We start from the raw sequence: 14,574 nt of genomic DNA, 5'->3' as shown, positions 1-14,574 counted from the left end.
GTGTATCTGTCTGTCTGACAGGGTTGATCTGACCTTGACCTCACTTTCATGGTTCATTGGTCAAGGTTTAGTTTTAGAAGGATTGTAAAGTCTACATGTCAGGGTTTATTTGGCCTTGACCTAATTTAAATGGATCACCAATAATGTTAAGTTTATGTGATACTTGTAGTAAAACCTTTATTCATAAATTCAATCATGATCAATAAAGCAGACAAAACATTTCAGAGTGTGCACTCTTGTTTCATTTAAATAATAATCAGTTTTCTAGTTCAACCTTCTCTGCATCATGGAGTCAAACACGCAGGGGTGTTTATATTAAGCACTGCTGAAATATCTTTGGATTTTGAATAAGGACGTAACTCATAAATCATAATAAGCACTATAATTGCTACTGTTTAAAGACACACATGACCATATTTACACCAATGAAAAAGTTGAATTTATTAGGGATCATAGATTTATTCTTACGAGGAAGCTCCGAGCATGCTCGGAGGATGCTCGGAGCTTTTTAAGTAGGGTCTTCTCAGCAGTTTATGTGACAATAATTATCACGATCCATTAAGATGTCAATCAAATCTATAGCACTTTTATAATAAGGAAAGTAGAGCATTATAGAGGAAGCTCCATTAACACCTGTGTAAACATCTATTCAAACAAATCTTGCATTAATTTGACAAAACTATAAAATAGATGAGAAATTCTTCAATATTACTGTACAATGCTTGGTATCAAGTTTTCACAGAAAAAAATGATTTTAAAACATTTTCTTAATAATTATCATTCTTTTTCAATACACATGATACAAAAAAACACTCAAATTTTATATTTAAAATATAAATATATTTTAAATTTATACTATATAAAATGAAATATAAAAGTCATCAAAGACACAAACTATGGTTATTGATTTATAACCATACTACCAAAACATAGTACATTCAGTTTCATGTGAAAAAGGGTTGATCTTTTTTTATATTCCATTTAATTTGACAGTTGTTTGAAATTAACCCTCCATTTCATTGCAGAAAAGTTTTTTTGAGTCGTAAACATGTAACTTGGGTGTTTCAAAGCAATAAAAATATACTATATTCTACAAGGAAAAAAGGAGGAGAGAATTTGATTGGTTAACTTCTGGTGATGTTTACTTTCTTATATGCATTAAAAAGTTATGCTATATTTTCACTGTAGTACAGGACAGGATAAAACTTTATTTATGTCAAGTATTTCTTTATTTAAAACATAGATAAATTCTGCACATTTTTTTTGAAATATAACAATCATGACAATTAAACAAAGACTTATAGGGGGAAAATAATTATACTCATGCCAAGTATTTCTTTATTTAAAACAAAGCTAAATCTCCACAATTAAAAAAAAAGTGCCAAGTAAAGAGAGACGTACAAGAGGGAAAACAATGGTGGTATTACCCCCTCAAACTAGGCTTCCACTAATAAATTACAACTTTTCTTAAGTAGCCATAATTTTCTATAAAAGAACTTAGTTTGCTATTTAAAAAAAACATATTACCATTGTTTAGTTAGGGGCATTATTTAAACAAGTAATATTCAAAATTACCTATACAAGTTATGTTGAAAACGAGGTTGTTTCAAATATTACTTCTATATCATGAATAAGTAACTTATGTTAATATTATTTTTATAGGTGTCCATTCATACAGGTTTTACTAGCTTTAACAAATTTTCACAGACATCTGGTTATTTTCCGTATGAAATATACTGGTAAAACTATTTAAATCCTCAACAAGCACTAATTGCTTTTCTGATGCCACACTTCTTGGTCAAAGATTGGCCTCTTGGGGCTATTAAAATATCATTTCCCCTTAAAATCTTAGAGATGGACACTTATAACTAGATATGGAACCTTTAATTAAGACTTGAAGTTATTTATAATTTGAATCTTAATCAAAAGTAATTACATATATTCCTTAAATAATTGTAAGTACTAAGTTTTTTGAAGTTGTATAAAATAATTTATTAAAGTAATATTTTTGTCATTATTTTTTAAAGTAACCTCTCTATACTCATCTCAAATTGGAGAAATACTTAATTTTATTTAATGAAATGATATAAAAATTCTTGAAAACTACATTTAGTCCATGCTTTATTTGACATTTAAAATAACTATTGAGTTAATTTTATTAAATAATTTTTAAAAACAAAAAATACTTATAAAAGTGACTAAAAAAAATTACTTGTTTAGTATCACCACCTGACTGTTGTTTGTGTCTTGATAATTTTTATGTAGCATGTTATATAATTTAAAATATTTTTTTAATCATATCATCTAATTATAAAATTTGAGAATTTTTTTATTATAAAAAAAGGAATGATTATTAAATATAATAAGAAAATATTTAAATGACTTTTACTTTTTGTGGAGACTTGAGCTTTCTTTCCAAGCATTACACAGCACTGTTGAAGAATTTCTAATCTATTTTATAGTTTTAAAAAATTTCATGCAAAATGTATTTGAATAGACCAGATGTTTACACAGGTGTTAATGGAGCTTCCTCTATAATGCTCTACTTTCCTTATCATAGAAGTGGTGTAGATTTGATTGACATCTTAATGGATCATGATAATTATTGTCACATTAACTGCTGAGACGAGCCTACTTAAAAAGCTCTGAGCATCCTCCGAGCATGCTCGGAGCTTCCTCGTAAGAATAAATCTATGATCCCTTAGATTATTGATGCTGGTGGATATTTTTATTTTTATTATTGGTTTCTTCAATGAATGAAACATCTTAGTTACATTGTTTTTTTGAAGAGTGCATTGTCATGATAAAAAGATTGTCCTTTGTACAGTAATATTTACTTCCATATTGGTAATGTCTTTTCCTGCGGCTTAAGTTTTATCAATGTTTCTGTCTATATAGCTGTCCGTTGAGCAGTCCATACATCATAATAATGACATGTAGCTATTATGGAAGTATCAATTGTGTGGTGAGTTGGTTTTCCAGTTTTCCTGTCAAGGAAATCTGGCATCCTAGAACAATAAAACCTAGCTGCCATGATATAGTCAATTGTGCTGAAAGTGGCGTTAAACACCAACAATCAATCAATTTTGTGTGTTTTTTTTTTACTCTGTAAATACACAAAGAAGACAGAGAAATAAACTAATGACACTACAATCTTTATTTATATCCCATTTCCTTTAGCAGACGAGAAGTAGAAGTGATGCACATATCTTCATTCCAGAGTAAGTAAATGTATTTGCCATTTGAAATAAACACCCTTCAATCAAAAACACCCTGCGATCAATTCATCCTTCCTTTAAGTTTCCATTGCAGGAATTAATATATAAATAGGTTTTTCTTGTGTGTATTAAAAGAAGGATTTTTAAAATGTCAAAGATTATTCATTTTTAGTTTCATGCCATTAATTAGGCCAAATGGAAAAAAATTCTATGGCGTTAAGCTCATGTCATGGAAAAGGAGGGAGTATCGCAAGAGTGATTATCTAGCCCCCAATTTTGATACACCAAATAAAATTCTTCAACCCTTGCAAATTTATGTTTACTGATAACAAATGCATAGGAAATAGTCATTACAAAATGTCATTTGCGGTGACACTGTGATGTCATAAATGACCAAAAAATAAAAATAACACTATATAAATTTGATTCTTCCGAAACGCTTTTCTGGATATACCTTCATCAAACATATTTATGTACTGAAATTTTATTGACACATCTCTTGTCAAAATAAATAATGATTTTCATAGATGTATATTCAATATTTTATTTAAAAATAAAAATAGTGGCCTTATCATACTTTCTCCTTTGTGTATGTTATTGGCTAGTAAACAAGAAAAAATATTGTGAATATTTTTTTATTATTTGCATAAATAACATAATTTTTTAATCAAACATAGAAAACAAATTTGATATCTACAACAACTGAACACACCCTTTTTTAATCCCTCCAGGATCTATGTATATTAACTATTCCCAGCTACAAGTTTGGAATTATAACTCTTGATTATTCTATAAAGTATTGAAGTGTTCTTATTAAATCAGTATGAATAATCAAAGTAATTGGTATGAATAATCACAGTATGAATAATCAAAGTAATTGGTATGAATAATCACAGTATGAATAATCAAAGTAATTGGTATGAATAATCAATGTAAAATCAGTGTCTTTGCTGACATTATACAATGTAAAGAAAGTAATGAAATTTCTGTGTGTGTGAAATATTGTTAATAAGACAGAATTTTCTATGAAGACAGGGTGTAATGAGGGTACTACAGAACCAGATCTCAATTCTTGAAAATTTTTGTACTTTTACATTAAATGGAGCACATCTGGAAATACTTTCTAATGTTAATAATTTAGCATAAATCTATACACAACCATGGTACTATGTGACAAAGTATTGGATATGGGACTTTGTGGTTATAATGTCTGATTAAATAAGTATTCTGTATGTTCTGGGTTGACTACACGATGAACAAACTTCCATTCTCAACACGTATACGTAATAACAACTGCACACTGATGAAATAAGGCAAACACATCAGGTCATCACAGGCTTAGAAATCACAGATAATGGCAGAATTATCTCCCTTGGAATATTATCATGATACTTCTTCATACTGCTTTAAAATTGAGATCTGTAAAAAATATAATATGTCAATTAGATAGATGACCTCTGTTGATTGCTGAGTGGCATGTTTCGTTGATATATTAATAGATAAATATCAACAGATAAATACAAATATCATCATCATGATTTTCCTCATTCTGTTTGATTTCATAAAATTGATAAATAAACTTTTGACACAGAGATATGTCTTGCATGTATGTAATTTTGATAGTTTAATGCAAATCTTGAAATTAAAATGGCTTTAAAACATGTTAACAATGTATAATATTCCAAGTCAGGGCCAAAAAGTCTCCGTCAATGACATTGACTGAGGGACAAGGCCTTATAATCTCTGTGGTAATGAGGCGTGCATATACCATTGGTGGTTCATCATATATTGACCTAATCACAAACTTTAACATGAAAACGAAGTAAAAGTTTAAAGGTCAATAGCCCATGGATGAGGGGGAGGGACCAAATCATCTCCTTGCTGATACTAATACACCAGCATACCAAAAATCATTGACTTCACACACTATAACATGTAAACTAAGCAAAATTTCAAATTCAATAGATCATGACTATGGGGCAGGGCCAAATACTTTCAATGGAAATGAGATGTACTAATACTTCTAAAACTGCATACCAGATATCATTGACCTACCACTAGTGGTTCCCCTTGACATTTTCACAAACTATTACATTGATGAAACAGTATGCCTGTCTTTTTTGGACTTATTTTGACAAAACTGATCGAAACCTGACAGCTTATACCAAACTGTAATAATTTATTCTGTTCTTGTCATTGTTTGAAACAAAAAACATATTTAATTTTTTTCAACTTATTCAGTGAAAATCCTAGCTACTGCTGATCTAATTTTATTGTCAAATGAATAGGATGATATCATCTGTTGACTTGAGTCCAGATATGTCAGTTGTGATGTCACTATTATATCTTAACATATCATATTTGACCTTAAATGGCCATTTTACATATTTTTCAAGGAAAAAGTTAGATACAAGCAACAGCCTGACTCAACAAGTGAATCTGTGAGCTACTGCTCACTAATGATACCCCCACCCGCTAAAAGTATAAGGTAAACAGGAAGTTGTTGAGTGATGAATCTGAAATCGCATCATCCCGTATAGCAGACTTATATAAACCCTGAAAACAAATTTCAGAAATCCTTGTATTGTAGTTCCTGAGAAAAATGTGACGAAAAATATTCATGGGACGGATTGACGGACTGACGGACTGATGGATGGATGGACTGACGGATGGACAGACAGAGGTAAAACAGTATACCCCCACTTTTTTAAAGCGGGGGTATAAAAAGAAACTAGTATGTTATTCACGTTTACATCTTTAATCTTTTAGCCAAATATATTTGGGAAATGCTGTGGCTCATCTCATGCCTAATATTAATAAAAAGATCTCACAATGACGCTAAACTGCAGAAAAGAAGACAGTTATACCAAAACTGTGTCTGGCATTACTAATTTGATACCAAATTGTAAGGTACTTTCCAGGTGAGTGAATGACTCCCGACCTACCTTATCTTTGAGCTGCTGACATTGTTGTAAGGCAAGTGTAAATAACATCACTGCTTCATTTAACCATTGAACTGTACACTCTATCTGTAAATAAAAAACAAAATACACAATACGTCAATTCTTAATTTACTACTTAATGCATATTATATACTATTATTAGGAGTTTTCTGGTAAAAGGAAAATAACTCTGTTTTGAAAATCATGGTAGATAATTAGAAATGCATTACACGTCCGTGTATATTTGTCAAATAAATTATATATGATATTATGTTATGATGATTCATCAGAAATTTCTGTAATGTAATAAAAGAACGCTGTTATCAACCTGAGACTTATTCAGATTTCTTTTTCTTCTATGTACCAAAAATCCTGTTCACTTTGTAAATAGAAATATACAGTTAAGATAGAAACATGTTTATTCAAAGCTTCATAGTCTGACATGATTAAATATCCATATAAGACATTAAAATTGAGAATGGAAATGGGGAATGTGTTAAAGAGACAACAACCCCACCATAGAGCAGACAACAGCCGAAGGCCACCAATGGGTCTTCAATGCAGCGAGAAACTCCCGCACTCTGAGGCGTCCTTCAGCTGGCCCCTAAACAAATAAGTATACTAGTTCAGTGATAATGGACGTCATACTAAACTCCAAATTATACACAGGAAACTAAAATTAAAAATGATACAAGACTAACAAAGGCCAGAGGCTCCTGACCTGGGACAGGTGCAAAAATGTGGCGGGGTTAAACATGTTTTTTGAGATCTCAACCCTCCCCCTATACCTCTAGCCAATGTAGAAAAAACAAACGCACAACAGTACTCACAGTAAAACTCAGTATAAGAGAAGTCCAAGTCTGATGTCAGAATAGGAAACAAAAGAAAAAAACCAAAATGACACTAATACATAAATAACAACAGACTACTAGCAGTTACTGACATGCCAGCTCCTGACCTCAATTAAACTGATTGAAAGATTATGTCTTCATCATTATATACTTATCCAACAGAAAAGAATTTCATTAACAACATTCAACAGCTAACCTTAAAATGATTATTTTAATGATGTTTACCAGCTAGCCCCAAATGATTGTATCTTAATATCCAGTCTTAACTTCAGGAAGATCTTTTTTCTGTCTCTATCACGTGAAGTACAAGCCCAAACCAATTTTGTAATCAGCTCTGGTGACAAGTGATATAAATACCTGTCATTATAACTTTATAAACAATACCTGCTGCCTTGAAGTAATTTCTGTCCTCCCTTGTGATGACATGTTGATACTATACAAAGACATAATAAGTTTGGAAGAATGGATGTAAAAACTTAACGCTGTATCATTTGGCACCGGTGGGACTAAAATTTGCTGAAATGAAAACAATATTCTCATATATCAGTACCAAGTTATAAATATAGATTATAAGTTTTTTTGCACATTAATATCACAAAATATAAACCACAAGCCACAATACGAACCTTTTTGGAGAGTGAGTGCATCATATTGAAATCTATACGTCAACAATTTAATAATCTGATAATATTTCGTCGCTCCAAAGGCAGTTTCACAAGAAAAATTCTGTTTCAATTTGGTCAACGACTTCAGTGCAGATTTAAGGTAAAGGTTAATGCAAAATACTATGTGTTTATAATTAATTGTTTGGTCCTAATTTTTGTGCATTTCATGAATATAGGTGAACTACAATTTTTAATCTTCATCAAAATACAAATACTTTAGGCCTATAGGCTATTATGCAGAATTTGTAAATACAACCAAATGACAAAAACAGGAAAATACATTTTTTCCCCATTAATTCACCAAAACGAATAAGCATGAAAATAAGAAATCCACATTTGTAAAACAGACATCAGGAGACCAACAGCTTACAGACGAGGTAAATCTCTGATATCAAACAACATTAAAATATTTGACTGTAAATGTACTAACCATATTTCTACTGTATATAATATCTTCAATGGATTTTCTTTTAGGATAAGCCAGACATGATCTACCCTGATTTAAACTGCTAATCAGCTCATCTAAAAGCTGTCAACATAATCATTACACATTAAATAAAACATAACATTGCATTTAGTCTTTTAGTTCAAGCTTTATTGTGGGAGATCATGATTTATCTATTAGTTGTAATTGCCATTGAACTAGCTATGATGATTTTTTCCCCAGTAAATGCTAGTACTATTAGATCTGGTGTCTTTTTCTATTATGTTTGTTGTTTTGTGCTTTCTCCCAATCTATTGAGATAAGCCATTTTCAACTGATTTTTACAGTTTGCTCTTATGTTGTGTTGCTACAAGACTGTCCCAGGTTAGGGGAGGGATGAGTGCTCACAAACATGTTTAACCCTTCATACTTTATGTGCCTGTCCCAAGTCAGGAGTCTGTCATTCAGTTATTGGTCACTGTATATCTTATCTATTTTTTTGTTTACTGTTTTGTACATTGATCATATCACTGGTTTTCATGTTGGAATTATTTTACATTTTGTCATTTCTAGGACTTTTATATAACTTACCATACAAATGGGTTTTGCTTATTGTTGAAGTCTGTTCATTGACTTAAAGTTGCTTACCGGTACATCTAAGTCATGGTCATGGGGTCTAGGGTGGATAGTTGTCTCAATGGCAATCATACCACATCTCCTAATTGTTATACAGGTTATTATTGCTTCAATTGATTGATTAATGAATTACAACTCCTGGTATCAGATATCACGTGTCAAATATGATAGTACTATTGCTATACTCTCTGGGGTACTAATTTCATGGATTTAATGGGTATAGCTAGGTTAACCATGAATTTAAATATTAAACAAAGTTAATTTTTATCGGGGCTTGTATGTTGTCCAAATAATTATGAAGAAAGGCGTCACAGAAAAAAAAAATTAAAATAGCCTTTCAAGACGTCATAATTACTTGGACTAGGTTTGTATGTAGACTTTGCCCAATCCACAAAATCAAAAATCCTCAAAAATACTTTTTTCCACAATCCACAAAAAATTGGTACCCATGAAAATAAATGAATCGTCAGTACTTTACATTTAGGGAAAACATGATAATCATAACAATCAAGATATTACAAATGCTTCATTTATGTGTAATTTGGTGCAACTTTCCAAATAAAACAGAAAACAAGCTGGAAACATTTTGAAAAAAAACTATAATGTTATGGTTCTATTCAACTCACCAGAAAAACTTCTTTTGCAGAATGGAACACATGATCTTTGTCTATTTGATTGAGTGAAAACATGGCTTTTACTAAATAGTTTCCAGCATCCTGGATCTGAAAGATCATCAGTTACGAAATATTACAACTTTATATATCAAATAAGACATAGCTGATATAAACCTAAGATATAAATTTCATAAATACATGAAATATCTGGGCAAGAATTGTACACACTTCAGAGCACTTACAATGCAATTTTCTCTAAAAGAATTTCCATTTCTAAGGGACATAACTCCTGTAAAAATTATTGATCAGTGCTGATTTTCGAACTCGTCTAAAACATTGTTAAACAAGAGTGCACATGCTGAAATGTCTCGCCTTCTTTATTAATCATTGATATTATGTTGATAGTCCTAAATATAAAGCTTTTTTACAACTGTCACATAAACTTAACATTAACCAAAAAACTAAACATTGACCAATGAACCATGAAAATGAGGTCAAGGTCAGATGAACCATGCCAGGCAGACATGTACAGCTAACAATTCTTCCATACAACAAATATAGTTGACCTATTGCTTATAGTTTAAGAAAAACAGACCATAACACAAAAACTTAACACTGAGCAATGAACCGTGAAAATGAGGTCAAGGTCAAATAAAACCTATGCGACCGACATATAGATCATAAAATATTTCCATATACCAAATATAGTTGACTTATTGCATATAGTATTAGAAAAAAAGACCAAAACTAAAAAACTTAACTTTGACCACTGAACCATGAAAATGAGGTCAAGGTCAGATGAAACCTGCCAGCTAGACATGTACACCTTACAATCATTCCATACACCAAATATAGCAGATCTATTGCATAAAGTATAAGAAAAACAGACCAAAACACAAAAACTTAACTATAATCACTGAACCATGAAAATGAGGTCAAGGTCAGATGACACCTGCCAGTTGGACATGTACACCTTAAAGTCCTTCCATACACTAAATATACTAGACCTATTGCTTATAGTATCTGAGATATGGACTTGACCACCAAAACTTAACCTTGTTCACTGATCCATGAAATGAGATCGAGGTCAAGTGAAAACTATCTGACGGGCATGAGGACCTTGTAAGGTATGCACATACCAAATATAGTTATCCTATTACTTATAATAAGAGAGAATTTAACATTACAAAAAATCTTAACTTTTTTTTCAAGTAGTCACTGAACCATGAAAATGAGGTCAAGGATATTGGACATGTGACTGACGGTAACTTCGTAACATGAGGCATCTATATACAAAGTATGAAGCATCCAGGTCTTCCACCTTCTAAAATCTAAAGCTTTTAAAAAGTTAGCTAATGCCGCCGCCGCTGTAGCCGCCACTGGATCACTATCCCTATGTCGAGCTTTCTGGGACAAAAGTCGCAGGCTAGACAAAAACCAAGAAATATAGGCTTGAGGGTGCTAACAATGCAATTTTCCATGTAATTAATATTTATAAGGAACATAACTCTTAAAAATATTTGATATGCACTGATTTTTGAAGAGGGTGTAAAGGGGGGGTATCTGCACGGAAAAACATGAAATAAAATTGCCATTTCACGATGAACGAACAATAAAAAATTTCTTGCACGTTGATCTTTTTACCGATTTCACGAAACATGGTGAATAACAAACCTTTTTCACAGCTGCACGTGAAATAAAAAAGGCAAAACAGGTTGCACGAAAATAACCCTTTACCACCCTCTTTAAACTGGTCTGATCCATATACCTTTGATATGAATTTCATAAAAAACTGGCAAGAACTGTACAAGTACTTGCAAGACCTGACAGATGGACATCAGGTATTTCTATGTACCCAACAACAGTTCACACAGGGGACAATAACTTATCATGTCATTAACTGTGTGCATTTGTTTATTATAAAAACCTTCCATTTCTTAATATACTTCCTGATTTTTTGTCAAAAGGTTTAACAAACAAATACCTGTTGTAATTTCCAGATTAAAAAAATCAAAATATTAAACAAACAAATACCTGTTGTAATTTCCAGCTGACTTCAGGATTGATAGTAGTTTTAAAGTTGTGATGGTCTTTGGCTTGTTTGTGCTTGAAGTTGATGTCCTGTAAATGATAAGGTACTTATAGCATCATGCATGTTACAAAGTTATTGATTGTACTTTGGCTAAAGATTACTTCATTTCTCTGAATTGAATAACTTACAGTCTGTAGATAAGGATGAGCAATCTTTAAACTAAAGGGAGCCTGTGTCTCTCACCTTGGTCTAGTTGCATTCATGACTAAAATCTCATTTTTGTCGAACTTGTTTTGCTTATCCGTTTCTCTCTTATCTTCTTTAGTTTTTTTTTGTATCATATGAGATTATCTTTTAAATGTAAATGCACAAATGTATCCCTCATTATCATATTTTCTGAGACATGGGCATATATGTAAAACATAGTTAATTGTGAGAGAGAACGATTTACTGTATATAATTACTGTAAATTGAGAAAAGTGATATAAAAATTCATAATACAAATTTTTTTGTTTGCCATACCTATCATGCCAAAATTTTTGCAATAATAAACACATTGCAAAAATTTCTGAGTTTGGAATATACATTATAATTGACAGGTAATTGGTGAGATATAAAACCAGCAATGAGTATCATTTGCTAAGGAACTTTTCCTTTTGTATTTTCAAATTTATTGAATTTAGCTACCAAGTAATTTGACTTACTGCATCACAGATACTATCTCCAAGTAAGGTGACAACACACTTTATAGTACTCCCACCACTGAAAATATAAAATGGATTCATAATAAGCCAGTTCAGATTGTTATAGATTAGTATTAAATCAAAAAATTGTGTGAGATACTATTTTTTGTTCGTTTTGGTGTTGAAAACTTCTGACTGTATGTTTTGGTGACAAATTACGTCAATTGATGGTAAGTGCTGCCATTGAAGTTTAGGGACATGCGATATCAAGGAACAAACATTTTCTTATTTTCCCAGAAACCCAAATTTAAGCCAAATGTTTGTATATTTATAGATGTTGTAAACTTGACCTAAGACTTATTGACCTTAAATTCAATGGCTATCTTCTTCTCTCCTGATTTGATTTCATGTTCAAAGGATAATGTCTGAAAACAAAACTTTTACCAAAAATGTTTTCTTTTAAAGGAGCATCATTAAACTTAATTTGGTATTGGGTTCATAAGATATTAAAAAGCCTAAAAATATCCCTAATTTCAGTCTATAAAGTGCTGCTGCAACCCTGACCTTCAACCCAGTGGCCTTGTAGGGTTCTTACCATAAAAAAAGCCTATTATCAACCAAAGATTAGTAAAGATCTGATTTTTGGATAAAAAAATATTGTCTGAAAACAAAACTTTTCCCATAGTTTTTTTTTAAACTATTCATAGGGTTGTCACCTTCGTCTTTGACCAAATAACTAAATCAAAGTGCTTGTAAGAACTAAAAGGTAAAGATTGCTTTCATTTAGTATTGTGAATTAAAATCAAATGTTGCATTGTATTGAGCAATGGAAGACTTTGGCAATATTTTGAATTTGAGTTATGTTTTCTGACCATAATTGTAGTTGAACCTATTTTTATAACAGAGAGTTTAATACGGGATTGATTGTTGGATGCTTAATGTCAAGTGGCAAACAGTTCAGGACAAAAACAAATTTTCATTAAATATGATAGGTAGGTCTTGTAATACAGGGTCAGTCAGGATGAGAGGGAATGTTAAATCTAATGCCTCACGTAGAGAGAGTGCCACACACTCTGCATGTTAAGAACCCTTGCAACATCTCTTTGAAAGGTCCATAAGTGGCCTGTTGCAAAGCTAAATTTTTGCCCCTATCCAATATACACTCATTTTTCAGTGGCATTCCAAATTTCCTGCATTCTGACGGGATGTGGCTGCATATATATATATATTTACATAACTAACTAAACAAACACCCCACTTTGGCAAGGTTTTTACTGCCAGTCGGAAGGAGACCAATAGTGACCATATTTCTATTCCCCAGTCACCCTTTGGGTTAGATTCATACACCATTTACAACTAATGTAATTTTCAAAAAAAGAGTTTTCTTGTAAAGTATGATTATATACACTGTATCTTAAAATCTTAATATTTATCAGTTATAAATTACTTGACATGAACATGGAAAGGACCTAAAGAATGTTCACCTCACTGCTCTATGATTTTTGTGTTCTCAAAGGTAGAGATGAGGTCTGGAAATATAGATTACACCACTGCATCAAGTGTGTTACAATATTTCTCCACTCGAGACAGTAAAATTTTAATATTTAAAGCTCAAGGCTTGCCAAGCTTTCTAAATAACTAAAATTTAACTGTTGAGAGTGGAGAAATATTGTAATACACGAGATATAGTGGTGGAAGCTGTTTCTCTAATGATTTTTAGAACAAAGTTTACTCTTCTTTTTCAAAGATTTGCAGAAAGTTGTGTTCTTTATATGTGACGTCATCAGACATGGTCGCCTTTTTTCATGACGTCACAATAGGAAATTCAGAAGAAACCAAGAAAATTTGACGTCATAATTAATTTTCAACCAATCATTTGCTGAGAACAAAAGTTTTCTCTAGAGATGAGAAATATTTTTCACCCACCGATCGAGAATTGTGAAAAAAGCATGAAAATTAGAGAAACTAAAGCAATCAAGCCTTATGGGGCATTTTTAAACTAAGCTGGGTTATGGTTCAATACATGGTTCTAGAGACTTAAACTGGAAACCAAAATGTTGCCCTAATTTCAGTCAATTGCGTCTGTGTCCTTTACCTTTTACTGGTGACATTTGAAAATTGAAATTCAAGAAGAATTGTATATTCACTGCATGTATATGTTGTGACAAGAGGTCAATACCAACTTTAACATGTAGTTTACAAATTTATAACCAAAACCATGAAGTTTAAGCCATATTAAATTCATCATTCAAAAATCAAGAATATTGATTTAAAAAAAGAAGACTTTACTCAAAACCCACACATGCTATTAAAATCAGAAGCACCTAAATAATGTAAAAATAAATTGCTTCGCTGAGTGCAGCTGGATACAACCGCAGCCTGATACGACCGCAGAGGTCCAACCCTGTCAGTTGGGGCAAAAATGGACACAATATTCGTGCTTGATACAGGTCTGAATTTGGATTGAAATTAAATGTTTGACACATAATAGGTTTCTGACACAGAATAA

The 14,574-nt window shown here is 31.7% G+C and overlaps 1 protein-coding gene across 2 annotated transcripts in view; it reads right to left on the bottom strand.

The window, feature by feature from the left end:
• Positions 1-3,837: 3,837 nt before the first annotated feature.
• LOC127712711 (protein rogdi-like) overlaps positions 3,838-14,574 on the bottom strand; it is a 35,921-nt gene continuing 25,184 nt past the window's right edge. For both annotated transcript variants that reach the window (XM_052219313.1, XM_052219314.1), the window contains 7 exons: positions 12,087-12,144; positions 11,385-11,471; positions 9,363-9,458; positions 8,107-8,205; positions 7,396-7,527; positions 6,164-6,247; positions 3,838-4,637 (listed from right to left, as the gene is read on the bottom strand). In XM_052219313.1, the coding sequence (XP_052075273.1) occupies positions 4,602-4,637; positions 6,164-6,247; positions 7,396-7,527; positions 8,107-8,205; positions 9,363-9,458; positions 11,385-11,471; positions 12,087-12,144 (592 nt within the window). In that variant the 3' untranslated portion in view covers positions 3,838-4,601. The remainder of the gene's footprint in view (positions 4,638-6,163; positions 6,248-7,395; positions 7,528-8,106; positions 8,206-9,362; positions 9,459-11,384; positions 11,472-12,086; positions 12,145-14,574) is intronic.

Source organism: Mytilus californianus, unplaced genomic scaffold, assembly GCF_021869535.1.
Source record: "Mytilus californianus isolate M0D057914Y unplaced genomic scaffold, xbMytCali1.0.p SCAF_8, whole genome shotgun sequence".
Taxonomy (NCBI): Eukaryota; Metazoa; Mollusca; class Bivalvia; order Mytilida; family Mytilidae; genus Mytilus; species Mytilus californianus.
This window is presented reverse-complemented; position numbering and strand designations above follow the sequence as displayed.